Here is a 27,388-nt window from a genome sequence, read left to right on the forward strand (position 1 = left end):
GTGGATGCTGCACTTCCATGGAGTGTCTATGAACGGCTCTGCATCCTCTTTCAAGATGAGTTTTGCAGTCCCCTTGAAGTTCCCTATCTTGTCGAACTGATTTGGATATGCTCTTGAGGTCTTCGCAGGTAGTTATTTTCAGCACTTTTTCCTTTGGTTTGTCTTTCTTGTCGTCATGCATTTTCCTTTGTTACGGTGTCCACGTGCACAGTCACCAGATTTAGTAGTTCACTTGTGGGTAGTCCAATTATGGCTGACCCTGGTACATCCACAACATAGAACTTTGCACTGATCCACTTGGAGTCCTTGTACTGGCATGGAATGTTTATGGTTCCGAGACAGGGGATCTCATGACCGCTGTAGGCAGACAGTCTCATGTTGTTTTGCCTCAGTCTTTTGTATGCTCCTGCCTCACTTCCATGCATTTGTCTAAATGTCCTCAATGGGAGGGTATTCCCTGATGCTCCTGTGTCTATTTTTAGACGAAGTATGTGTTCATAACCTGGAACATCAGGTGGTCTGACATTCAGTGCGGTGTAGGCCTCCTCTCTAAGTGGTCTGCTGTCGATGCTGTGCATACACTTTTCACTGATTGGAATGGAATGGAATTGTTGGTGATATAAGTGTTCATCTGGGTCATAGCTGTCAACCACATCGATTCTGGATTCATACTGTGACTTGTGTCCTTTCTTATATGCTTGGTGTTTGGGATGCTTACTTTGGGGTGGGTGAGACTTACTTCTTTTCCTTGCGTCGAAGTCTTGTTTTCGTTGTTGTTGTTGTTGTAGTTGTTGTCTGATCTTCTTACAGCACCTTGCCCAATGTCCTTTTCGCTGTAAGCCTTGCAGATGTCATGGATTGCGGGACACTGGCGCGGTTGATGGCTCATGCTACAGTTATGGTATGTCCGGCCCCTCTGTATTGCATGCACTTTTTCGGAGTTGGATAATCCAAGTTGCGTCAGCTGTTCATTCCCCGCTGATAATGCTTCATATTTCCTTCCTTCTTTCAATACATCAGCCAAGGAGTGGCCTTGAGGCATTCCGTATAGGTAATTTCTCAGAGCATTCATCTGGCTTTTGTCTGAATTGCATTAAGTGGAGTCTGTGAATCCTAAAGTTCACATTTGATTTAAGCTGATCTTCAAAAAAAAGTCACCACTTCTTGGGTTTTACTTGTCATCATCGCTGAGTCCAGTAGCATTCAGTCTTCATAGCCCTTCATCCTCAATGCCTCTGCAAATTTTGGGGGGTGACCATTCAGACGGTCCGCCATTCTGACCGGGTTAGGGTTAGGGTTAGGGTTAGGGTTTCAGGTTCGGAATGGTGCCCTTTTTTCATAAATAATTAAGGGCCGGCATTTTGAAACATGAAAGTGAACGTTCGGAATGGTGGCCCTTCGGAATGCCGCCCTGGAACCGCAAATTTTCCTAGCTCGTTTCACTTTGTCTGTTATTCTCTCATCGTCCAAATCAAGACACATTTTCTGCTTGAACAGCAAGATAGCTTCACTCAGATCCGCTTTGGACCAGTTCATCTTTGGTATATGCGATGCCATTTCTTCCTCTTATTTTCACTAGGCTGTATCACGCTCCCGCTAGCTACTTAGCTTGCTCCCGCTAGCCACTTAGCTTGCTTCTCACTCACCACGTTTGGCGAAATGAAAGTTATCCTTGGACAATTTCTCTTGAGAATCACTCCATGTGAAGAGCAGATGTTCGTGTAAGTTTCATAGGCGATCCATTACCGCTGCCACCATGTTGTGTTATTCGGGAGTCAATGATGAGAACTTGGTTAACAGATTCACGTTACTTTACTTTAGCATGTCAGATCATAGAGCACAGTACAGAGCACACACATGTATTCCTATGCTGCTCACGTATCTAGGTCATCTCATATCACTCCACCTAGGGCAGTAATCTAGTTCCATTTAACATATCACAACACCATCCATTGCTCTAAGTTGCATTCTTCCAGTAAGCCCTGCGATGACTCAGAGCAAAATATTTTCAACTCACATGCTTTTAAATGCAGAAAGGGCTTCGGTTTGATACATTTAAATATCAGAATCTAAATTAGATGAATTGAAAATTCTCCTATCACAGACTGATCCCGATATCTTGGTTCTGACAGAAACCTGGCTCAAGCAGAGCATTCATGATTCAGCTTCTCTACTTAACTGTAACCTGTACAGAACAGACAGAGCTGGAAGAGGTTCATGTTCTGTTTGTTAAATCAGGTTCATCTGTCACTGTTTTAAATGCTGTCACTATACCTCATTCATTTGAATGTATTGCTCTGAAAATGAACTTATCTTGTAATATTGCAATCATTATTGTTGGTGTATACAGACCACCCTCAGCTATCTCCAGTGCAACTGATAACTTAGCAGACTTACTTGCTCAGTACTGTAACTCAGAAATGCTGGTTCCAGGTGATTTTAACCTAAACTGGTTAACAAATGATTCAAACCGTTGAAAAGAGATATATGACAATCTCAATCTGGCACAGTTGATCGATGATCTGACCAGACCTGATTTGAAGGATCCCTCAAAGTCAACACTCATAGATCTGACTCTGTGTAATAGGAGGGAGAAAATTACTGCCTCTGGAGTCTTTGTGTGGCATACAGAGCCATCAGTGGTACATTATTATTAGTTACATGTTTAACGTGATTTCCTTTTAGTACAGCTCATGTTCAGAGTGTGGTGAAAATTGTCTGTGTGTCTTCTGATAAGGAAAGAGGTTGGTTTATTGGTTGAAAAATGTGGCGTTATCTAGCAGTATGCATTGTCTAACTCTGACCAGCAGAGGGCGCGTTTGCTACACTGTGTGTGCAGGGACAAGGGAAGTCTCGCGTGAATACGTTCAGAGAACGAGAACACACACTTGAATGTGAAGTTACGGTGTGTGTGGCGAACTGTGATGATAATATGACATATTTTTGCTCTTTGCAGAACAAAATAAAAGACTTTAAATTAAATGTGTAGTGGAGGGCAACTTCACTCTGCACCACGCTACATTTGCACTTGGTCTAAGTGACCACTGTCCTGTAGCCTGCATTTGAAGTGCTGGATTGGCAAAATCAACGTCAAGATTTTTTATCAAAAGAAATTTAAAACATTTTAATGAACAGGCTTTTTTAACAGACATTGCTGACAGTAATATACAGTATACTACTGAAATACTGGATGTAGAACAGGCTCTTGAAGATTTCACCAACTCTTTAGTTACCATTACTGATAAACATGCACCCTTCATAAAGCTCAGAGTTAAAGATAGATCAAACCCCTATCAATGACGCTCAATACAAGGGACAAAGCCTGGGCTTTAGCAAGGCGTACTGGTGAGGAAGCCCACTGGTTAACTTTTAGACAACTCAGAAATAAATGCACATCTTCATTGAGAAAAGCAAAGGCCAACTATCACACAGAATTAATCTCCAGCTCCTGTACAAACCCATCCACATTTTGGAAAGCAGTAAATGTAAATAAAAACAAATCCTCTATGTCTATTCCTTCTAGTATAACATTTAATAATTGTCAAATAGATAAACCATCAGATATTTGTGATGATTTTATCAAATATTTTGCTGCTGCTGGATATCAGTTTGACATGGTGTACTCAGGTTCTGCTGTCAGCTGCTGCCTCATGAGCCTCCTCAAACAAAACCTCTGTGTTCACACTGCACAACTTCACTTCCTCTGTTGTTAAGGAGGCACTTCAAGGTGTAGATATCAGGAAAGCAAATGGGAAGGATAAACTAGACCCATATTTTTTAAAGCTCTGTGCTCCATTTATTTCTGATGAAATGAATTATCTTTTTTAATCTATCCATTTCTTGTGGGGTTATCCCTACAATCTGGAAAACTGCACATGTTGTCCCACTGCATAAAGGTGTTGATAAAGCTGATATTAACAACTATCGACCAATTTCTAAACTGCCTTGTCTAAAGGAGTCATTAGTCAATATTCAGCTCAAATCATTCCTCTCAATATATCCTGTTTTGAGTCCTCAGCAGTCTGGTTTCAGAGCTAAGTACAGTACTGTTACTGCTCTCACCTCAGTGACTAATGATATTATATCTGCTGTTGATAAAGGGAAATACTGTGCTGCTCTCTTTGTGGATCTAACAAAAGCTTTTGATACTGTTGACGATGCTTTGCTCATACAGAGGTTAAGTGATGTTGGTTTTGATTGTAATTCCTGTAATTGGTTCAAGGACTACCTGTCTCATAGACAACAATGTGTGACTGTAGGAAATGATCGTTCTGTGTTTCTACCATTGTCTAAAGGGGTTCTGTAAGGTTCAATACTGGGTCCTGTCTTATTCACAATCTAAATTAACAATATGACATCCTCTACAACAAATTGCAATGGCCATCTTTATGCTGATGATACAGTCCTGTACTGCTGTGCTGAAATTGCACATAAAGCCATTATAATTCTCCAGCAAGCTTTTGACAAACTGCAAGATTCTTTTTTTAACCTGAAACAAGTCCTCAATGCAAACAAAACCAAATTCACGATATTCTCAAGAGCCAGAGATATCGCAGACATTGGTCTGCATGTTACCACTCTAACAGGACACAGTATTGAAAGGGTTTCTGAATACAATATATATGTATCTGGTTGGATCAGAAACTTACATTTAAATTTCATATTAACACACTTGTTAGCAAGCTAAGACAAAATATTGTTTATTTCTACAGAAACAGAACTACTTGTTCTGTAGGAAACAGATCATTGAAGTTGTCTTCTTATCTGTCCTGGATTATGGTGATGTTATCTATAGACATGCCTCTGTCTCCACTCTTACTCCACTAGACTGGGTTTATCACTCAGCCCTCAGATTCTTTACTGGTGACTGTTATTCCACTCATCATTGTATTTTATATGAAAAAGTTGGGTGGGAACCTTTAACACTAAGACGTGACAGCTGTTGGTTTGTGTTTCTTTTTAAAGCCTTGAAGCGCAACATGCCACCATATATCAGCCCTTTATTAAACTGGTCTCAGAGTCGATATTCAACATGCTCTAGTGATTGTATAATGCTCCTAGTTCCCGGGAAACACTACATTTGGGAAAACTGCTTTCAGTTTCAGTGCTCCATACACTGGGAACATTTTACAACGTACATTTAAACTTGATACAGTTATACCTATAGGTCAGTTTAAGACTTTGATTTCAAACTACTCAGCATTTGAATGTTACTGTTTTTAACTAAGTGCTGTCCTGTATGGTTGTCTGCCATTTATCTTTTATGCACCTCTGTTTTATTTGTGTTTTGTCATGTTTGTTTGCTGCAGTTTCTTATCATTTTTATTGGTAATCTGTCATATTGTTTCTTATCTGTTATCATTTTTATGTACCCATTCTGTCTATTTACTCTGTGATTATGTTTATTGTTTCTGTTTGTTATCAAATTTTTGCACCTATTCTGTTTTTTATATGTGCTCTTGACATCACCGAAAATGAGGGCCTGCCCTCAATGATTTTTCGAGATTTAAATAAAGGTTGAACGAAGGAATCAAAAGTCAGTTTTCTCTCAGCAGCAGTGATAGTTTGTTGTAGAGTTGATCTTGGGACCTGTAACTACTTTGAAATGGCTCCAAGTGACTTTCCTGACTTGTTCAAATCAATAATGTGCTCCATCAGATCAATGCTGAGCTCCTTACATTTTCCCATTATAGTGTTTGTGTCTGAGTCTAATGGCTGTCATACACGTCCTATTAAAATTATCAGCTGTTATCAATCAGAATCAGTCAGAAGAAGTTAAGATGCTACAAAAAACATTTGATTCACAACTTTCTATAATCACCTGAACTGATTGTTCAACTTACTGTCTGTATATTTATGATCACATGTTCAGAAGACCTATAATAAATGAAATGACAGAATCAAACTTCATCAATGTTTTTGAGAAAAAGTAATTTGTGTTGCACTATTTGATCACAGAAACATGAGAGCTGTAGGAATCAACTGAACACTGACATGATGAACATGTTCTTTATGAGTGATGGAAACTTTTGACCGTGACTGTATCTAATATTGAGTTGATGTGCAGATGAATGATCTGTGTTTCCTCTGCAGACGACAGTGTGTGTGAGCTGAGCAGCATGAATCAGTGTGAGGACAGAGAGGAGAGAGTCCCTCCCTCTAAAACCAGTCTGTGTGTGGAGCATGAAGCTCAGAGGTGAGACCACCATCTCTACCTGTCCACCACTCATATCACTCCACCATCATTATTCACACTCAAAGCTCTGTGCGTGTTGTGTTAAAGGCCAGAACAGCAGAGACCAGACCCTGCTGGACCTGGACCTGGACCTGGACCTGGACCTGGACCTGAGCCCAGCTGTGTGTCCTTTAAGAGTGACTGGTCAGCTGAGCGCTTCATTGAATTTAAAGGAGAACAGCCCTCTGCTGCACAGAGGTAAGCTGTTAATGTCATTAAAATGTGGCTGATTCATGTTTTAACTGTTAAATATTCAGAGAAGTTTTTTTGAAGCTGTTGTAGTGGAGACACGGGGGATGGACTGTATCTGGCGTCGGTTCAGGGTTAATCACTAAGTTCACACCGGGGTGTCGGCCAGAACACCAACTTAAGGCCAGTTAGACTTCAGAGGGTCCAAATGAAGAGGCAGGTGATGGCCAGTTCAGGGGGTTTTATTTCTTCTTTACAGGCAATGAGGTCATGGGTGGTTTTTGTTTCATACACGCACAGACCACTTGCAGGGTCGTTAATGGCCGGGTCGTTAATTAGCGGCTTGACGGTAATCCTCACTCTGCCGACTCACCGGAGCATATACCTTCACTGACTGAGCGCCGTCAGTTACGCTACGTAACCAGCAGGGGGGGCGCTCCTATGGACTACTAACACCACATCCATAACACATCACACACAGACATAACCTGTCATAACTTTGGGGTCTTTTCTACAGCTGTCATTTTGTTTTCAGCATCGTTCTTCTTCACTTACATTTATATTGTCACATCTGAAAGCTGCCCAGTAAAACCAGTCTGCAGCTCTGCTCTCCAGTTTAATTTTTCCCCCACACACGCGTTCTGACTGTTGTCTAATGACTGCATGAGTATAAAACAGATTTCACTGAGGCTAACAGATGCTATCTGCTAACGAAGGCCAACCCTGATTCCAAAGAGTTCCTCCTTTAAATCAACACCAGAAAATGATGCTTTGATGGAGGAACTCTGTGGAATCAGGGTTAGCCTTCCTCTGTCGATGCAGAGAAGAATGTTATGGATCACTATTTCTTGCCCGAGCTCAAAGAGGAGACAGTGCACACCTTTACCTCAGCTCAAACATGTGTGGCATGTCAAACAAGCTAAAAAAGAAAATACATTTGATTGTGTAACAGAAACAACCAGACCAACTTATTCCTGTTTGCTAACGTGTAGCTCAGAGAAGTACATTCTGTCCTTCATTTGACATAGTTCATTGTGAAATCACCCTCAGGTTTGTTTGATCCACTTCTCTCTGGGCTTCTCTCTGGTTTTCATGATGTTTCACTCACTTCACCTGCTGCAAGCTTATTGTGACTCACCAGTTAGTGCTGAACAAGTAGCATCATATTAGCTCGTGTGAGCTGTGCATTGCTGTCCACAGTATTATAGAGGTCAGTAAGAGCTGAACCGCCCAAACCAGACAAGCTGCTGAACCAACACAGTAAACTGAAATCTGTACAGAAATTCAGACTAAACTGTTGATTCAAAGTGGGATCAGCAGTACCATCAACACATTAATGTCAGGGGAAACCATCTGATTCAATGTTGTCAGCAACACTTTGACTTATGGTGATTTATTGTATATGTTTAATATATTCAAGTATCATAGCCCAATAGGTCAGATTACCATACCATCATATTTGAGTTTTCAGTGTTTCCACTGGTCACTTCCAGCTTCACAGCTCAGAATCACTATTTTAATTGGATGATTATCCTGACTCGTAGCGGCTAACCAGCTTTTCACAGTGTGGAACAACTCTTCTGTGAAGAGAACAAGAAGATGGTCGTAGTAACGTAACATTAACAGAGACTTTTAATTAATTTCTCTGGCAGCAGCTTTCTTTCTCCATCTTCTCTCAGACAGCGAGATAACCTTCAAAGACCTGGAACAGGTTCTGGGGCGCCTGACTGCTCATCAGGAGCAATTTGGGGTTCAGTATCTTACTCAAGAATACTTCAACATGCCGTTTTAGAGTGATTTACTATTTAATTTACTGATCATGAAGATCTGTCCAAGTTCAGTAAATATAAAATCTTTAAAATCATAACAGAGAAATATATTTGATCCATTGACCATGAGGCATGTGTGTTAATGTGACCAGTACAGAATCAGTCCTGTCACCGGTCATAGCCTGTTATGATAAACACTGGCTGATTCTGGTCCCTGGCTGTTTGATCTGTGCATCTCTAGTAATTCTTCATGATTCCTCCACAGAGTCGAGCAGAAGAGCTCAGAGGTTCCCAGTGGTCAGTCTGCACAGCAACGTCAAACACCCCTGGACTCAATATTTATGGTACGTAAGTGTACAACCCTGATTCCAGACAAAGGTAGGACAATGTGTAAAAGGTAGATAAAAACAGAATGCATCCATCCATCTGCTTCCACTTTTCTTTCACTTTAGCAACCTCTGCTAGAGATATGGACAAGTCTACCTCCGAGTCTTCAAACTCTATCTCTTCTGCAGAGGACATGTTGATCAGGTCCTCAAAGTGCTCCTTCCATCGCCCAATGATATCCCCAGTCCAGGGCAGCAGTTCTAATCCTCGACTGAACACAGCTGGGGCTAAGCACTGCTCTACCTCTCTGAGCCGCCAGATAGTTTATCAGAACCTGAGAACCTCCATAGCCTGCCCGAACTCCTCCCTCACCCGAGTTTTTGCCCAGGTCTATCTGGAGCTTCAGGAGACCCCTGGGCCAACCAAGCCAGAAAGGCCTCCTCCTCTACTTTGAAGGCCTCCCTCACCACTGGTGTCCACCAGCGGGTTCTTAGGTTACTGCCACAACAGAAACCAATGACCTTCTGACCAAAGCTCCAAGCAGCTGCCTCTACAATGGAAGCTTTGAACATGGCCCACTCAGATTCTTCCAGAGCTGGGAGCTGAAGACACGATGGAACAGGGCCTCCGCCAGACATTCCCAATTCATTGTAACTAATTGTTTTGGTTTACCAGGTCAGCCTCCCCTGCCATCTGATCCAATTCACCACCAGGTGGTGAACTAGGTGGTTGACAGCTCTGCTCCTCTCTTCATCAGTGTCTCCATGACATATGGCTGCAGATCTGATGATGCGATGACCGAGTAGTTCATCAGCCATTGGCCTAAGGTGAACTGGTACCAAGTACACTTATGAACCACCACATGGTCTTCATTATGGCAAATCCATATCTAGAGCAGAAGTCCAATAACGAAGTACCACTTGGGTTCAGATCAAGGCCTGGCCACCAGATGCTCACTGGTGAGCTAACCTCCCAGGTCTTGCTCCAGGAGGGGTCCCCAGTGTCCCCATACTGGGCGAGGTACTCTGTCCCTGTGTTCGCCATCATAGGGTCTACTTGAATTGGTCTTAGTCTGGTCCCTTCTCTGAGACCAGTTTGCCTCGGGAGACGAAACCAGGAGCTATTACCCCCAACAACAAAGCTCCTAGGATAACTGGGACACAGAAACCTCTCCACCATGTTAAGGTGGCGATTCCTCTGGGAAAACAGAATGCAATGATTTGCAAAACCTTTTCATGTGACAGTTACCCATCATGTCATGGGTGTTAACACACAACACAAACAATCACACATGCTGCTTTTGAACTTTGGGCTGGTAACAGTCTGGATGGTCCTTTTCCTCTTCATCTTGAAGGACACAACAAATTCAAATAGAAATACAATTGGAAATGTGGACTCATCCGACCACAGCGTGGGCCCAAAGTCAGTGAGCTTTCTGATGTTGCCAAGCATGTTTACTGAGGACAGTGTTCATGAGCCTGTGTAGTAATATCATTTATGCAATCATGCCAGTTTTTAAATGCAGTGCTGTCTGAGGGGTCAAACTTAACAGGCATTCAGTATTGGGTTTTCAGCCCTCCCCCTTGCATCCAGAGATTTCTACACATTCTCTGAATCTTTTGATGATATTATGGATTGTAGATGGTGAAATCCATAAATTCCTGCAGTTGTGAGTTGACGTTCGTGGATGCCCTTTTTATACCTAGTCATGATACAGTGGTTACCAATGTTACTGTTTACCTGTGGAATGATCCAATCATGTGTTTTAGAAGCATTTTGCAGCAACTTTCCAGTCTTAAGTTGCCCCTGTCATAACTTGTTACCTGTTGCTGCCGTTAAATTGACGAATAAGCATACATTTGCAAAAACCAGTAAGGCTGATGAGACTCCTACTCAACATTAAATACATCGTCTCTGAAATCATTGCATTCTGCTTTATATATGTTTAACACAATGTCCTAACTTTTTCGTAATTGGGGTACAACAACTACTTTTACATCTGTTCTGTTCATAATAATCTCCATTCTGCTTAATACATGAGTGGGTTGTCAGTCTGTCCAACATGGATCTGATGTTTGGTTCCATGATTATAGTTTAATTGTCTCATTAATATAAGTTTCTGTTCCAGCTGCTGGAGGACAACATTGTCAGTTTTGTGAAGAACGAGCTGAAGAAGATCCAGAAGGCTCTGTGTTCAGATTACCCAGAATACTTAGAGAGTCAGGGGGGGGATGAGGAGGAGTTGGATGGTGAGGATGGTGAGGATGAAGAGCAAAGGAGGAGCAGCAGAGAGGCATTTCTGAAGATCACACTGAACTTCCTGAGGAGAATGAAGCAAGAGGATCTGGCTGACTGTGTGCAGAGCAGTAAGAGGATTTCTCTAAAGATTTAACATGTTGGATCAATGAGACGTTTACTGAAGTCTCAACAGATGGACGGAAATGTATTCATATACTGATTCGTTGAGGAAATGAAATGTTGAAATCAGGGCTGTCAAGCCATTAAAAATGTATCCAATCAATTACATGCTTTGTAATCAATTTATCTAAATTATCCCACATACCAACATTTGTCGTTAAAAGCATTTAAGAATATAAAAATAAGCCCCCATTAACTGCCTGTCCTCTACCACTGAAACTGGTCTGCAGTCCATTCTGCGTTTGAGTTAGTTAATTATCTGTCACAGGTAGATTTACTCAGTTTGGGTTTGAACCCCTGGTATAGTGTGACTTGATGAGGCTGGTGTCTAACATTAACATCAGGGGCTAAGCTAAGTCTGACTCTGAACTCTCTGCTACATGTTTGGTGTTGAGGTGATAATTCAGGCTTGTAGTACTCTGATGCCACGAAAGTTCCTTGCTACATAAATCGTACAGAACTCCTGTCAACAGTTCCATCTGTATGTTACTGAATGTAAATGATTTATCCAGTATGCTAAACATTTGTCATCTGCTTCCATCATGTTAACAAAGTTACTGTGGAACAAGTTCAGTGACGTACAGGATCAAGAGGCATCACAGAGTGCGATTAATCTGCATGATTTTTTTAATGCTGTATTTTCTCTAGAATTAAATAATTGAAATTGACTCATAATTTTGACAGCCCTGGTTGAAATATTTAATCTATAAATTATTAATGAATCTTATTTGTCTTTTGCTCAATCAGGATATCCTGCTCCAGTTTGTCAACGTAAGCTCAAATCTAACCTTCAGAAGAAGTTCCAGTGTGTGTTTGAGGGGATCGCTAAAGCAGGAAACCCAACCCTTCTGAATCAGATCTACACAGAGCTCTACATCACAGAGGGAGGGACTGCAGAGGTCAATGATGAACATGAGGTCAGACAGATTGAAACTGCATCCAGGAAACCAGACAGACCAGAAACAACAATCAGACAAGAAGACGTCTTTAAACCTGGAGGAGATAAATCAATCAGAACAATGATGACTAAAGGAGTGGCTGGCATTGGGAAAACAGTATTGACACAGAAGTTCACTCTGGACTGGGCTGAAGACAAAGCCAACCAGGACATACAGTTCACATTTCCATTCACTTTCAGAGAGCTGAATGTGCTGAAAGAGAAAAAGTTCAGCTTGGTGGAGCTTGTTCATTACTTCTTCACTGAAACCAAAGAAATCTGCAGGTTTGAAGAGTTCCAGGTTGTGTTCATCTTTGATGGTCTGGATGAGTGTCGACTTCCTCTGGACTTCCACAACACTGAGACCCTGACTGATGTTAGAGAGTCCACCTCAGTGGATGTGCTGCTGACAAACCTCATCAGGGGAAACCTGCTTCCCTCTGCTCGCCTCTGGATAACCACACGACCTGCAGCAGCCAATCAGATCCCTCCTGAGTGTGTTGACATGGTGACAGAGGTCAGAGGGTTCACTGACCCACAGAAGGAGGAGTACTTCAGGAAGAGAATCAGAGATGAGGAGCAGGCCAGCAAAGTCATCTCCCACATCAAGACATCACGAAGCCTCCACATCATGTGCCACATCCCTGTCTTCTGCTGGATCACTGCTACAGTTCTGGAGGATGTGTTGAAGACCAGAGAGGGAGGAGAGTTGCCCAAGACCCTGACTGAGATGTACATCCACTTCCTGGTGGTTCAGTCCAAAGTGAAGAACGTCAAGTATAATGGAGGAGCTCAGAAAGATCCACACTGGACTCCAGAGAGCAGGAAGATGATTGAGTCTCTGGGAAAACTGGCTTTTGATCAGCTGCAGAAAGGAAACATGATCTTCTATGAATCAGACCTGACAGAGTGTGGCATCGATATCAGAGCAGCCTCAGTGTACTCAGGAGTGTTCACACAGATCTTTAAAGAGGAGAGTGGACTGTACCAGGACAAGGTGTTCTGCTTCATCCATCTGAGTGTTCAGGAGTTTCTGGCTGCTCTTCATGTTCATCTGACATTCATCAAGTCTGGAGGCAATCTGCTGGCAGAAGAACAAACAACCTACCATCAATCTGCAGAGACACACCTCTACATGAGTGCTGTGGACAAGGCCTTGCAGAGTCCAAATGGACACCTGGACTTGTTCCTCCGCTTCCTCCTGGGTCTTTCACTGCAGACCAATCAGAATCTCCTACAAGGTCTGCTGACACAGAGAGTAAGTAGCTCAAAGACCAACCAGGACACAGTCCAGTTCATCAAGAAGAAGATCAGTGAGAATCTGTCTCCAGAGAGAAGCATCAATCTGTTCCACTGTCTGAATGAACTGAATGATAGTTCTCTAGTGAAGGAGATCCAACAGTCCCTGAGTTCAGGAAGTCTCTCCACAGAAAAACTGTCTCCTGCTCAGTGGTCAGCTCTGGGCTTCATCTTACTGTCATCAGAAGAAGATCTGGACGTGTTTGACCTGAAGAAATACTCTGCTTCAGAGGAGGCTCTTGTGAGGCTGCTGCCAGTGGTCAAAGCCTCCAACAAAGCTCTGTAAGTAGAAGTTATTGATGTATAAATACTATCTGCTGTCTTTAACCAGGAGATGTGTATAAAAATGTATTACTTGTTTCCTTGCTTTTGTCTCTCTAGGCTGAGTTACTGTAACCTGTCTGAGAGAAGCTGTGAAGCTCTGTCCTCAGTTCTCAGTTCTCAGTCCTCCAGTCTGAGAGAGCTGGACCTGAGTAACAACGACCTAAAGGATGCAGGAGTGAAGCTACTGTCTGTTGGTTTGCAGAGTCCTCACTGTATAATGGAGAGTCTCAGGTCAGGATTCATTAACCCATTCAACTGATAACCATTTAAAATCTGATTTATATAAGTAGACAGCCAGCTAACCCGTAGTAATGTGTCTGCCCTTTCAATTTGTCAAAAGACTGAACTGAGGAGGTAGTGTCCAGACTCAGAGAATTACTTTCCACAAGGATTTTTCATCATTTTCTCTTGTTTTTGCTTTTGTTGTTGAATTAGAATGCCTTTAAGGAACTTGGGGCAGGATCTGTGAAATTATAAACATGCATTTTAAGAATTTTAACACTAATGGGTGATGAAGCGTTCAAAACCAAAAAGAATGAGCCCACCCACGTATCTCTCCATTGCCTTGAACAGGCTGTGTGCTGCATAATGTACTGCAATTCAGGCATGAATTTCCCGCGCAGTCCTGCGGACGTGACGTCGGATGACACTGAATGCGCGTCCTCGACCGGCTTTCGACTTGGATACAGGAAGTAAACAAACGCGGCGGAGTAATGGATAGTAATGGATTCTGCTACAGTCAGCAAACGACCCACCATCACACAAAATCCACTAAAAAGTCATACTAAGAAGAAAACAAAGGTTTTATCAGCGGCATGTCGTGAGTCGAAACAAAATTACGAGCAAAGCGGGCTGGCACCTGAATATACATCGGATACGTGTTGGACTCATGGAGGCAGCTTCAACTTGATTTGGGACTGAAAACAGATGCTGACATGGCTCATTTCCTATTAACCAGATAAGAAAACAGTACAGGTCATGTTTAGAGCTTGATTTGAAAATCATATGAGATCACAGAGGACTCGAATGACCTAACGTGCAAAGTAGCATTAGCTGCAAACATGTAACTTAGTCCACCGCTGTGTAACACTGAATAGTTACAGACTGCGCATTTTCCACGGTCCTTTAGTCTGAAACCGAATAGTTAGAAATATGTCCCTTTATATATGGGACCGAAAGCCCAACCTGTTATCCGGGAGGTGACGTTAGCAGCTGGCTGTAGCCACAGGCTAACGGTTTGTTTGTGTCTGTGTAGTAACATTAGCCGCTCACACACAGCAATCCCGTATCAGAGACGATATTTCTGTCCCCCGATATGCCATCTTTGCTTTCGCCCGTGCCTTTCAGACTGCATCAACCGTAATGGTAATCGCTGCGCTTGTGTGTCGCTACACACAGCGAGCAGCTTCCCAGCTGCTTCATGTGTAGAGGATAAGACCAACGCAAAGGGGTAGCCTCCTGCGTCAGGTATCGAAGCGAGGGGCACTTGACCAAGCGTCAAGCGTCTGACGAATAGGGATGAGACGGCATCAGCTGCACTGTTGTGAAGAGCTCATGCGCGCTCCCACGCCGGCTTGGCTGATGGCTGCAGTTACCCTAACAGCCCGGCGGCCGGCGAGTCACTATTGAGTCTTATTTCTTGATCCTGCCCCAAGTCCCTTTAACTATCATAGCACAGAGAACTCTGTCAGCTGCAGTGCAGCTAGCATACCACAGCAGGATGCCGTAGGTGACTATGCTCTCTACAAAGCAGTGATAGAAGGTCAGCAGCAGCTGCTGGGACAGGTTGGCTCTCTGCAGTGTCCTCAGGAAGTAGAGCCACTGCTGCACCTTCTTCATCAGAGAGGTTAGGTGCACTGTCCATGTGAGGTCCTGGGAGATGTGTGTGCCCAGGAATTTGAAGGTGGCGGCTCTCTCCACCATGTTTCCTCTGACAAGTAGAGGAGCAGGTTCCTCTCTGTTTCCTGAAGGTGATGATCAGCTCCTTTATTTTAAAGGTGTTGAGTGGCAGGTTGTTGATGAAGCATCATTCAGTCAGTTTTTGGACTTCTGTAGAGGGACTTGTGACCATTTTGTATAAGTCCCACAGCAGCATTGTCATCTGCAAACTTAATGATGACATTTGTGCTGCAGTTGTGGGTGTAGAGAGAGTAGAGTAGAGGACTCAGCACACAGCCCTGTGGAGCTCCAGTGCTGAGTGTCATGGACGGGGAGTGATGGTTGCCCAGCCTGACAGTCTGTGACCAATTTGTCAGGAAGACTTTAATCCACCTGCATGTGTGCTGACTGACACCCAGGTCGAGCAGTTTGGAAAATCTTTGCTGAATACCTCTACCAGCTGATCCGCACAGTCTTTGAGTGCCCTTCCTGATGCGCCATCTGGTCCAGCAGCCATCTTTGGGTCAACACTGCAGAGCACTCTCCTGACCTCATCAGTGCCAACAGTAAGTCCCAGGTTTTTAGTGGATGGTAGCAGTGCGGTCTCGGTCTCTGCCTCGTCCACCTCAAAGCACGCAAAAAAGTGATTGAGCTCCTTAGCTGGTGAGTCGCTGCTGCTTTTGGTGGCTGGTAATTTGCTGCCTTTGTAGTTCCTGAGGTGCTGGATGCCTTGCCAAACACACCAAGGGTCCCCCTCCCTGAAGTGACCTTTGATTTTCTGTCCGGCTGCTTTTGCCTCCTTCATGGCTTGCTTCAGGTTCGATCTGGCATCACTGTATTATTCATTATTACCGGACCTGAAGGCTGTGTTGCGGTCCTTCAGCCAGAGCTGAGTCATCTATGGTTTGTTGTTCGGAAATCCCCTTATCATTTGCCTGTAGTGACATTGTTAGTGCAGTTCTGTATGTAAAACAGGACAGTAGATGTATAACTTTCTTGAACAAATAAATCCTATTGAGTACGCTCAACCCATCCTGAAGTTGAGTTGAAGCCCCCTCCGGCCAAGTCTTTATATTCCTCACACAATGCTTTGTATGGCTGATGAGAGGTCTGTATGGGTGAGAAAGATGAACAGGTTGTCAGACTGGCCGAGGTGGGGGAGGCTGGTGGCTTTTTATCCTTCCCTGATGGTGCTGTAGACGTGATCCAGTATATGTACACCTCTTGTAGGACATGTCACATGCTGATGGAATTTGGGGAGGTCAGCTTTAATCTTGGCTCGATTAAAGTCTCCAGCTATAATAAAAATCTCATCAGGGTGAGCTGTCTGCAGCTTACCGATGGCAGATAGCAGGATGTCCATTGCTAGCTTGGTATTAGCATTTGGTGGAATGTATACAGCCATAACAACAACAACTGTAAACTCCCATGGATGGTAAAAGGGCTGACATCTTAGTGTAATGTAATCCAAATGTGGCGATCAATGTCCGTCTGTGATGGTAGCATTTGTACACTACTTATTATTAGAGTAGATACACAGCCCCCCTCCTCCACTCTTACCAGAGTCACTGTTCCTGTCGGCCAGGTGTACTGTGCAGCCTGCTAGCCCAAATTATTATTATCAAGGACCGTGTCAAATATTGTTAATATGTATCTGGACCAAAAGGCATCTGTAGAAAAACAAAACTAACATACAGCAAAGAAGGGCTGTGAGGTATGGCAAAAAAATAAGATCTAAATCATTGTTTTCCAAATTGATCAATATAAGTATTTATCATGATATAGAATTTAATAATCTTGCCAATCGGAAGAATATCCTGAAGCCTGAAGAAGCAGGAGGGTTCAGTGGTAAACTGTTGATTGTAGTTCATTAAAATAAGAATAACAAACATTAAACTGCCGTTTCAGCTTTTAAAGAAATTTTTTTTTACAGTATAATTCATAATTAAAACATAAACTGAATAACGTCTCAATTAAAACATTTAACTTCCATATATACTTTATCCGCCTACACAAAAATGTAAATAAAAGTGAAAGCTGTGGCTAACTGTAAAAACTGTTTGAAGCCTCACTTGTGCTGCTAACAGCAGCAGAACCACAGGAACAAAACTGGTGAGCAGACTAACGAGGGGAAAGCATTTTCATACTCAGAGAGGTCACTGGGATGGAACCTTTTCAGTGGATGGAGAAGATTATTTGGTGTTATGCTGAAGAACAAAACTTTATAGATGTTTAATGTTATTATGAGAAGTGAAACATATATTTGTATAATTAGCAGACTATGGAGGAGTAAGTTAGACTTTGGCAGCTCGCCAGAGTCGAGGTGATTAATGGGAAACGCTGCTATCAATACTCATTCAACCCACATTAGACTGGTTGATATGAGTCAGCTGTCACTCTGGTTGTCTGTTATACAGAATAGTGGTGAAACACTGAACATATTATCACATTGTATGCTCCCTCTCGTTCGTCCACATTAGCACCTGTTAGCATTAAATGTGGTTCAGATGTTCATGCTCCCCTCAGGATGAACTGCAATAACTCTGCTGATCCTCTGACTTTTCATCTAGCGCCACCATCAGGTCAACATGTGTTCAATACTTTAGTTTATGACCAAAGATCTGCAGAACTGATGATATCAAATCAGCCTCAGCTGGAGTCTGTTTACTGATGATTAGTTAATGAGGAGAAGTGTTAATTTATTTGGAGACGGTCTGTTCTTGTATCTGACTCATCAGTCTCCTCAGATGATCTGCCATGTGTGTTGTTCTGTGTGTCTGCAGGCTGTCAGGTTGTCTGATCACAGAGGAAGGCTGTGCTTCTCTGGCCTCAGCGCTGAGCTTGAACCCCTCCCATCTGAGAGAGCTGGACCTGAGTTACAATCATCCAGGAGACTTGGGAGTGAAGCTGCTGTCGGCTGGACTGAAGGATCCAGACTGGAGACTGGACGCTCTCAGGTATGAAGAGTCCTGCTGCAGCCACAGACAGCCAGTGTGATGGAGGAGTAAGAGTCTGATGTGAACAGTGACTTGTGTAAGAAGCCTTTTTCCTTTTATCAGAACATGAACACTGGTTCAACATGAAGAGGAGATACTTGTGTAGGAGGAGAACATCTCCAGGAACAAACATGATAATTGCTTCTTGGTAATAACTGAGTTTGAACAAATTTCTGCATGTGAAAGGAGCTGTCTGTCATTTTGAGAATCCTCTTCACCACGATAGAATCAGTTCATCTCTGTACAGAGAGAAGTCCAGGACATGGTTAGCCTAGCTTAGCACAAAGACTGGAAGCAGGGGGAAACTTGCTGGCCTAGCTCTATCAAAAGACATAAAGAGATGTGTGTGTTGTGACGGAAATTGTCCTTCTTGAAGTTTGAGAGTTATTAATTGTCTGGAGAGTTTAAGACTATGTGTGACGAATCAGGTCTCTTTAATACCTGCAGCACAGAGAGAAGAGCTACAGTGTCTCTGCAGTCTTCACACTGTCCTGACTTATATACTGTTAGCTTACAACAGAACAGCTGTTACATACTTCATAACAGGTGTTGATCGTGTCTTCACCAAAGCAGTGACTCTTTGATGTTTGACTGGACAGTAACTGTAAGCCTCTCTACCTTCCTGTAAACACCTGAGGCAAAGAGGACTGCCCCTCATATGAATTCTGTTCTGACCCTGACACCTCCCCACAGCTCAGGTGAAGAGGCTCCACCCTCCTCTCACATCCTGATATGTTCTGATCCAAACACTGATGTGTGTATGTGTGTGTGTGTGTGTGTGTGCCTCTGCGTATCTCTCTCTCCCTCTCTCTCTCTCTCTCTCTCTCTGTGTGTGTGTGTGTGTGTGTGTGTGTGTGTGTGTGTGTGTGTGTGTGTGTGTGTGTGTGTGTGTGTGCGTGTGTGTGTGTGTCACAATGTCCATGCTGCTCTGACCTCCTCCTCCTCGTCAGGGTGGAGCCTGCTGGAGTCCGATGGCTGACACCGGGTCTGAGGAAGTGTGAGGGTGTTTTTACTTTGATTCATGAAAACAAAACAGCTTCACACTGATGACATCACTCATTCACATCTGTGATGTCAGCATAAGACTGACATGTTGTGTGTTTTTCTCTCCATCAGATTCCTGTGAGCTCACAGTCGACACAAACACAGTCAACAGAAACATCAAACTGTCTGACAACAACAGGGAGATAAGACGTGTGAAGGAGGTTCAGTCGTATCCTGATCATCCAGAGAGGTTTGACTGGTGGCCTCAGCTGCTGTGTAGAACTGGTCTGACTGGTCGCTGTTACTGGGAGGTCGAGTGGAGCAGAGAGGTTTCTATATCAGTGAGTTACAGAGGAATCATCAGGAGAGGAAACAGAGAGGACTGTGAGTTTGGAGCGAATGATCAGTCGTGGAGTCTGAACTGCTCTGATGATGCTGGTGGTTACTCTGTCAGTCACAATAACAGATCAACATCCATCACCTCCCACTCCTTCCTCTCTGCCATCCACTCTGCCCTCCGATCTGTCTCTGGTCTCCCCTCCTCTAACAGAGTAGCAGTGTATGTGGACTGTCCTGCTGGCACTCTGTCCTTCTACAGAGTCTCCTCTGACACACTGATCCACCTCCACACCTTCAACACCACCTTCACTGAACCTCTTTATCCTGGGTTTGGGTTCCTGTATCCCGGTTCCTCAGTGTCTCTGTGTCATCTGTAGGAGTCTCCTCCTGAACAGACTCAACTGTTGACAGTTACAGGAACCTTCAGGTTACTGTCATCAGTTCATTAGATGATTGTGACTCAGTCATTAATGTGAAAACATGATTTTCCTGTTGTAGTTGTTGAGGTGGAGCTCATTTTGAACTGTTTTGTACAGGACTGACACTGATGATTCATTCAGACCTGCTCTGATGACACTGAGCTCCACAGTCTGGTTAAACTCCATTGGAGCCGCTGTGGATGATGCTCGGAGCCACAAGTGCAACAAGTCTTCTGCATGTACGAGTGGAAACACGAGCGATCTTTACAAACACCTAGTGAGAGTTCATCACACACATCCAGGAGCAGAAGTGCACAGACTGCTGAGCTCATAGTTCATCTCTTGTTTCCTCATCCACCTCAGCTGTGTTACAGAGTCAACTACAGGCTACATACATGGTTCATGAAGAAAAGGAAGCATTAGTCCGCTGATTGTTTACATCTAAACATGGTGCAGTTTCAGAGTCACACTGTTCTCTGGAGTCCAAATAGAAAATGAAAAAGATCATTTTACTGCCCTACTAGGAAGAATTAGGCCTGAATTCAACTTTAAAACTGGAAACTGAAAAGGAAATTTAAAATGTAAATGATGATGTGAACATGTAAAGGGAGGACATGAGAAAAGGGAAATTTAAAATGGAAATGCTGGAACTGAAAGCTGAAACTAAAGATGGAATTAAAAATGGTGATGAAATAAGACGAAGGACATCACATCAACATCAAATATGAAACTCAAAATGGGGAAGAGAAAAGCTTGAATGGAAAAAACTAAATGTTGTTTTGCATTTTCATGTCAAGTCATTAATGAAATGAAGCCTCAGCTGTCATTTGAATGAACTTTGGTGAGAGATTTGAATCAGCTGATGGCTGTCATAGTAAAGAGTCAAATCACAAAGAAAAAAGCATTCAGCTCCTGATTTGAACACAAACTGTATCCATCACTACATTTCTGTGGAAGCCATGAAATGCTCTTATTAGCATTTATTATGTTATGCAAAATATCTGTAAATGTCAAAATGAATCTTTAGTGATGATCTTTTCTTTGTACAAACTGATTCAAACTGATGCTCATGTTCATTATAAACTTCTTCACTGCCTGTCCTGTACACACTTAAAGTTATGATCATCACAGTGTAATGTGTCATTACAGCTCGTCCAAAACGCTGTTGCCTGGTTACTAACGAGGTCCAAGAAACGAGACCACGTCGCTCCTAATGTTGCTTCTCTGCACCTTCTGTCATGAAAACAGAGTTTGTTTCTTTCGCTTGTTTCAGTCACTGAAGATCTTTCTCTTCTCATTAGCATTTCTACATAAAAACTACAGTCTGCTCCTTTAAAGGTCGTCAGTTTTCTGTCTCACAGCATCTTTCAGTACGTCCGGTCTCCACACAGTGAAACATTCAAAGACTTCATGTTTTTTATGTTTTCTTCAGATTGAGGTCATTTTGAAAACACTGAGATCTCACATGAATTTTAATATTAGGTTTTGTGAGTTTAAATGACAGCAACATGTGTTCACTCAGATATAAATCAGCTGCTGTAGTTGATAAATCAGCTGCTGCCTCTACAATGCCCTTAATGAACACAAAGTTAAATACAGTGCTGTAAGTGCTGCAGTGCTGTAAGTGCTGCAGTGCATGCACTTTCTCCTACAATGTAAAACATTCAACAAAATGAGGAAAATTTTATTTTAATAAGTTTAATTCGGTAATATCAGACTTCAAAGAGCTAAACGACATATCAAAATTAAAAATACTCCTGGGAGAAGGAGCCAAATATGTGTCAACATGCCACAACCTGAGGGACAGTGAGTGACCGACACACACACACGTGCACACACACACACACGCACACACACACGTGCACACACACACACACACTGTATATGGGTGTGTGACCTGACAACGCAGTTTTGCTGTCTTCAGTGTCAAACATGTATAAATATAAAATATATTTGTCAAAAACCTTCTCAATATTGTGCAGAAGATTATGCTTTATGTGAACATACTCAACATTAAAACAGTTCATCACTCATTTTTTCAGAATTTTCAACCAAACATAACAAAACTCATATGGTGTGACTGTCCAGCACTTGATTCTCAAAGTAAGAACTTGAATAAAGCTAAGAAAAATAAATGCAAAAATTCTCAAAACAATACAGAAAAATGATACAGATGTCTATTTGTGAGCCTACTCTTTTCAAAGTCCACGCATAATGTTTTGAGTCAGTTCTGATCAAAAAGATTTTGTCACACAAATCAAAATCATATGGTGTGACACTATTTTGGGATATTTCAACGGGCAACTTTTTTGACATCCTTGGGAATGAGAGGTCCTTCTTCAGCAAGGTTGTTCAGTACTATTAATACCAGACAATGACAGGTTTCTGAGGTGAGTTATCATTTTTGTGTTTTCAATAAATCAGATTTTGTTGGCACTCTGACAAAAGTCCCACTTCCAGATGTCTTTTGGTGTGACACATTTTTCATAGAAATGCAAAAGAAATTTTATTTTTGTTGTCATAATTACATGTAAATCTATGTTGCTTTGTTATAGCTAGCATCTTGTTAGCATGTTAATGTGTATCTACAAGACTCAAGGTTGTGCTAAGTGCAGAAAACATAATATGGTGTGACACTTTATCATATGCTGTGACCTGTCTGCCTGTCACGCCATATGATTTTGATTGTCACACCATATGATACAAATTGTAATTTCCTGCAGATATAACAATAAATAACAAAGTCCAATGTATGTTTTGTCCTTTTAAACATTTGTTTGCATCCATCATCACATAAAAGCTGTAATTATCCACAATAGATGTGTTTAGTTTAGTTTAGTTTTATTCGGTGATACAGATTTCTAGTTTATCAGACAGACACAGCAGACCCCTTCACAGAAACCTTAGAATGCTGTTTAAGTCTAAACAATGTTTTGTCTTCGTCTTAAACCATACATTCCCTTTTTTTTGTCAGCTTGAGGCAAATAATGACACCCTGCGAGGAGAGAGGAGTTGCTGAGGCAAAGAAAAGAAAAGTAAACGACAACGGTCTGTTTCCATCCGCTGACCAATAGGAAGGTCTGATGGAGGGTTTTAGAGGGTGCCTTCATTGTTGATTCAAAAGGCCTTGGGGCAGATTTCTTGAAGCCTGGAAATACATGATATCTAAAATATCATTGGACTAGAACACTGTAGGCAGTGCAACTAAGAGGAACGCAGAGAATCTCATCTCATCTCAACCCTAATTAATATTTCATGCCATATGAGTGATCAGTACTCCAATAGGTAGGTTCATACATGTTTTGCATTGACACATGGCGACATGATCATATGGTGTGACACTATATCATGTGGTGTGACATTCCAAATTGTGACAATAACATACCTTTATTAATGATTAAATGTGAAAATGTTCATGGAATACATAGAAAATAGTATGAGCAAGAGTCACAAATATTTTTATAATTTTATAGCAAGGTTTGTCACAATAAATAGAAAATACGTTGAAAGACTGACGACATAGGTCTCACATTGAGCAATGATTTAGAAAATAATACACAAATTTAATTAATTTTCACAAAACTATAATGGATCACAGTTTAGTTATGATAAAGGACTTTGATAAAGTGAGTAACTTAAAAAAGGTATAATCCATTTTCATTTTATATACAATTATTTTCATGTCACACCATATGACGATTTTAGGCACTAATACAACAAATTGTCACATAAATTCTGATTCCAATTGAAAATCTAAAAATAACATATGTTTCTATAAAGATGAGAATTAGTAGAACAAAAGTCAATCATTTTTATGCCTGTTATTTGAAGTTTTTGAAAAAACACTTTTTTCTGGTGTATATGTCACTGACCCATATACTGTATATATAATTAATGTAAATCAATCTTGGTGTTGTGTTTATGTTGTTATTTGTTATGTTCTGTCCGAGTGTTTGGACAAGTTATGTTTTAATGCTTTGGCAACATTGTTGTAAAAACTTTCATGCCAATAAAGCTCCTTTGAATTTGAATTTGTAAGGATGAATTAATTAAATTAAATGTATAGCAGTAAAAAGCTAATGTTAGGCTACAAACAGACGACATCACGGTCACATGACTTAAATGTCACCACCACTAAGTGTCTTACTGCACAATTACTGGTTTTGTATAAACTGATCAATGTACAAGTTGTAAAGTCAGAGTTAGAATAGTTTGTGACTAAATTGGGCCTGTAAAGACAGACTAGTGAGTAGATGAGTCTCTGTGTTCGCTGTGAGGACGTTTAATGTCCCCGACCACCTCTGTAGTCTCATTTAGACACTTGTTAGCAACCGCTAAGCGAACCTCACCTGAAGCTTACCTGAAGCTCACCTGAACCTCAGCTGAACCCCACCTGAACCCCACCAGAACGTAACCTGAACCTCGCCTGAACACGTTTAGTTTCATTTAAACGTGAGCTTTTATTCTGAAACAAGTTTTTCAGGACTCAGTTTTCAGGCTAACGTCGAGAAAAAAGTCAAAAGCTAAATTAAAAAGTCATCGGCTGATTTTAAAAGCTGTTACAGTTTAATCACAACATTCTGATTTAATTAAAGGAGCAGAATGAAGACTACATTTCCCATGAGCACCTCCTCCTCCTGTAGGGTTTAACTTTCTCCTCATGAAGTTCTTCAGTCTGTTTTCTGTCACCAGCAGAGGGAGCTCTGCACACTGAAACCAGTCTGTGTGTGTGTGTGTGTGTGTGTGTGTGTGTGTGTGTGTGCTCCTTCCTGTGGGTGACCTTTGACCTTGAGAGAACATCTGCTGGAAACCTGAACACAAAGCAGCTCTGTTTGTTACAGACCATCTGCACACACACACACACACACACACACACACACACACACACACACACACACACACACACACACACACACACTATAGTATGTTTGCTTTAAATCTTTTATTTTGAAAAACAGATCAGTTTGGCCGCTGTGACTCTCAGACTGAAGCAGCAGATGTTTTATTGTATTATTGATGTTATTACAGTTATTTTTTGTACATTGTTTACTAACTGAAGTCATGATTTGATTTATTAAATGACAGTTTGTGTCAGTCTGCACATGAATACATGTTCCAGTGAAACATCTGCAGACGTGTCTTCATGTTCTGTGTCACAGAGACTGATCCAACTTTAAAAGATCAATCAGTTCTAGTTGAATGAATCATGTAGAGGTTTGGATGGAGCGTCGCTCAGGTCCACTGATATCAGGAGTTTTAAATGATTGAGGAGGTTTGATCTCAATCAGAAGAGAAACAAACACAGAAGATTCAGCCGAGTCAGATCAGTGATGTACAATACTGTGATGTCGTACTCGAGTAAAGTAAAGATATGGTGTTAAAATATTACTGTGGTAAAAGTGAACGTCACACATATACTCCAGTAAAAGTCTTAAAGTATCTGATGTTAAATATACTTAAGTATGAAAAGTACCAGTGATTTATATATTTACATGTATGTATAGACTCAGACAGACTGATATCAGGCTCTTATTCAGCATCTTTCAGATTTTCTGTGATTTTTCTGTCAGATTGTCGATAAAATAAACTAATTTAAAAATGTGCTGCACTATCTGATCAGTAACACGTCACAATAACAGCCTGTAAACAATAACATAATCTGAATCTGTAAAGTAATTAGTAACTAATTAATATCCAATTAATGTAATGGAGTAAAAGGAACAATATTTGTCTCCAGACTGTGGGATGGACCGGCAGCGTCCAAACGTCTGGACTGCAGCGCTCGTCCAGACTCTGCTGGTGTGTTCAGGGGACGTCTGTGAGTGTGGAGGGCTCAAACCCACAATTCATCCGGTCCACGAGGGCCCTCAGGAGAACTTTCTGCAGACTTCACCAGACTTCACTCATTTAATTACCCACAATTCACTGAAGGTGGATGTTTGGATCCGGCTTTGATCAGCAGGGTGGAGTCTGTCTCCTGTCAGCAGCTCAGAACCTCCGTCACTAAAGAAAACCCAACATCAGAATCATCTGCATCAGTTTAATGATCCGGTTCACAGGAAACACTCAGTCATTAACAAACACAAGTTCTGCTGCTGCCTTCACTGACTGACTGACTGACTGACTGACTGAAGGACTGACTGAAGGACTGACTGACTGACTGACTGAAGGACTGACTGACTGATTGACTGACTGACTGACTGAAGGACTGACTGACTCACTGACTGAAGGACTGACTGCCTGACTGACTGAAGGTCTGACTGTCTGACTGTCTTACTGACTGCCTGACTGACTGAAGGTCTGACTGACTGACTGAAGGACTGACTGTCTGACTGACTGACTGAAGGTCTGACTGACTGAAGGTCTGACTGTCTGACTGACTGAAGGTCTGGCTGACTGTCTGACTGACTGACTGAAGGTCTGACTGACTGACTGAAGGACTGACTGTCTGACTGACTGACTGAAGGTCTGGCTGACTGTCTGACTGACTGGTTGGTTCCAGGAGGGTAAACCTGATCTATTTTCCTCCTGTTAAATGTTTTACAGGTGGAAAAGGTCCTGAAGGGTCAGAGGAGGAAGAATTCAGTTCAGACTCATGCAGGTCACACTCAGCTGTTAGCTGTTAGCTGTTAGCCGTTAGCTTACATAACTTCAGGTAGAGTGTGTCTGTAATAACAGCCGTCATGTTTTCATCGTGGTCATCATCGTCTTGCCTCTCTGTGCTCTGATGTCGGAGCTTCGACATGGAAGAACTTTGAAAACCAGCTGCACTCAGAACCAGAATCCCACAAAGTGAAGGTGAGTGACGACCCGACGACCCGCAGAGAGCTTCAGTCCCAGTGTCTCTGACATGATGAAGTGCTGTGAGCTGTAAACCTGCAGCTCTGATGGTGTGTGTGTGTGTGTGTGTGTGTGTGTGTGTGTGTTTTGGGTGTCACAGCACCAGAATGTGAAAAAGCTCAAATTTGCTGTAAAGAAACCTGAGAGATTCCTCACTTCACCACAGAGAGACAGAGACAGACAGAGAGAGAGAGAGAGATGATGGTGATGATGATGATGATGATGATGATGATGAAGATGAAGATGGTGATGATGATGATGATGGTGATGATGATGATGATGCTTGTCACCTCCTCCATTAAAGGAGTTCAGAGGCGTAAACAGCTGCTCTGATGTCTCGTGGTGATGTTGGACAGGTTAGATGTCTTTGTGTATGATGAGTTCACTGACGTCTGTGTTGAATGTAGTCCGGAGTAATTCAAGTCTGCAGAAGC

At 42.1% G+C, this 27,388-nt stretch overlaps 1 protein-coding gene across 1 annotated transcript; it reads left to right on the top strand.

Annotated features, from left to right (window-relative positions):
* The first annotated feature begins 6,064 nt into the window (after positions 1-6,064).
* On the top strand, positions 6,065-20,072 carry LOC141013218 (NLR family CARD domain-containing protein 3-like). Its single transcript, XM_073486842.1, has 9 exons — positions 6,065-6,196; positions 6,284-6,433; positions 8,459-8,537; positions 10,649-10,886; positions 11,686-13,456; positions 13,556-13,729; positions 18,160-18,333; positions 19,323-19,369; positions 19,489-20,072. Exons 1-9 carry the CDS (start codon positions 6,072-6,074, stop codon positions 20,070-20,072), a joined length of 3,342 nt encoding a protein of 1,113 aa, XP_073342943.1. The 5' UTR covers positions 6,065-6,071.
* The last annotated feature ends 7,316 nt before the right edge of the window (positions 20,073-27,388 follow it).

Source organism: Pagrus major, chromosome 18 (genome assembly GCF_040436345.1).
Source record: "Pagrus major chromosome 18, Pma_NU_1.0".
In the NCBI taxonomy this organism is placed as follows: Eukaryota; Metazoa; Chordata; class Actinopteri; order Spariformes; family Sparidae; genus Pagrus; species Pagrus major.

Coding starts and splice junctions, on each gene's coding strand:
- LOC141013218 (XM_073486842.1), top strand. CDS start 6,072: ATGATCTGTGTTTCCTCTGCAGACGACAGTGTGTGTGAGCTGAGCAGC. Junction 10,887..11,685: donor GGCTGACTGTGTGCAGAGCA/GTAAGAGGATTT, acceptor TTGCTCAATCAG/GATATCCTGCTCCAGTTTGT. Junction 18,334..19,322: donor TGGAGACTGGACGCTCTCAG/GTATGAAGAGTC, acceptor CCTCCTCGTCAG/GGTGGAGCCTGCTGGAGTCC.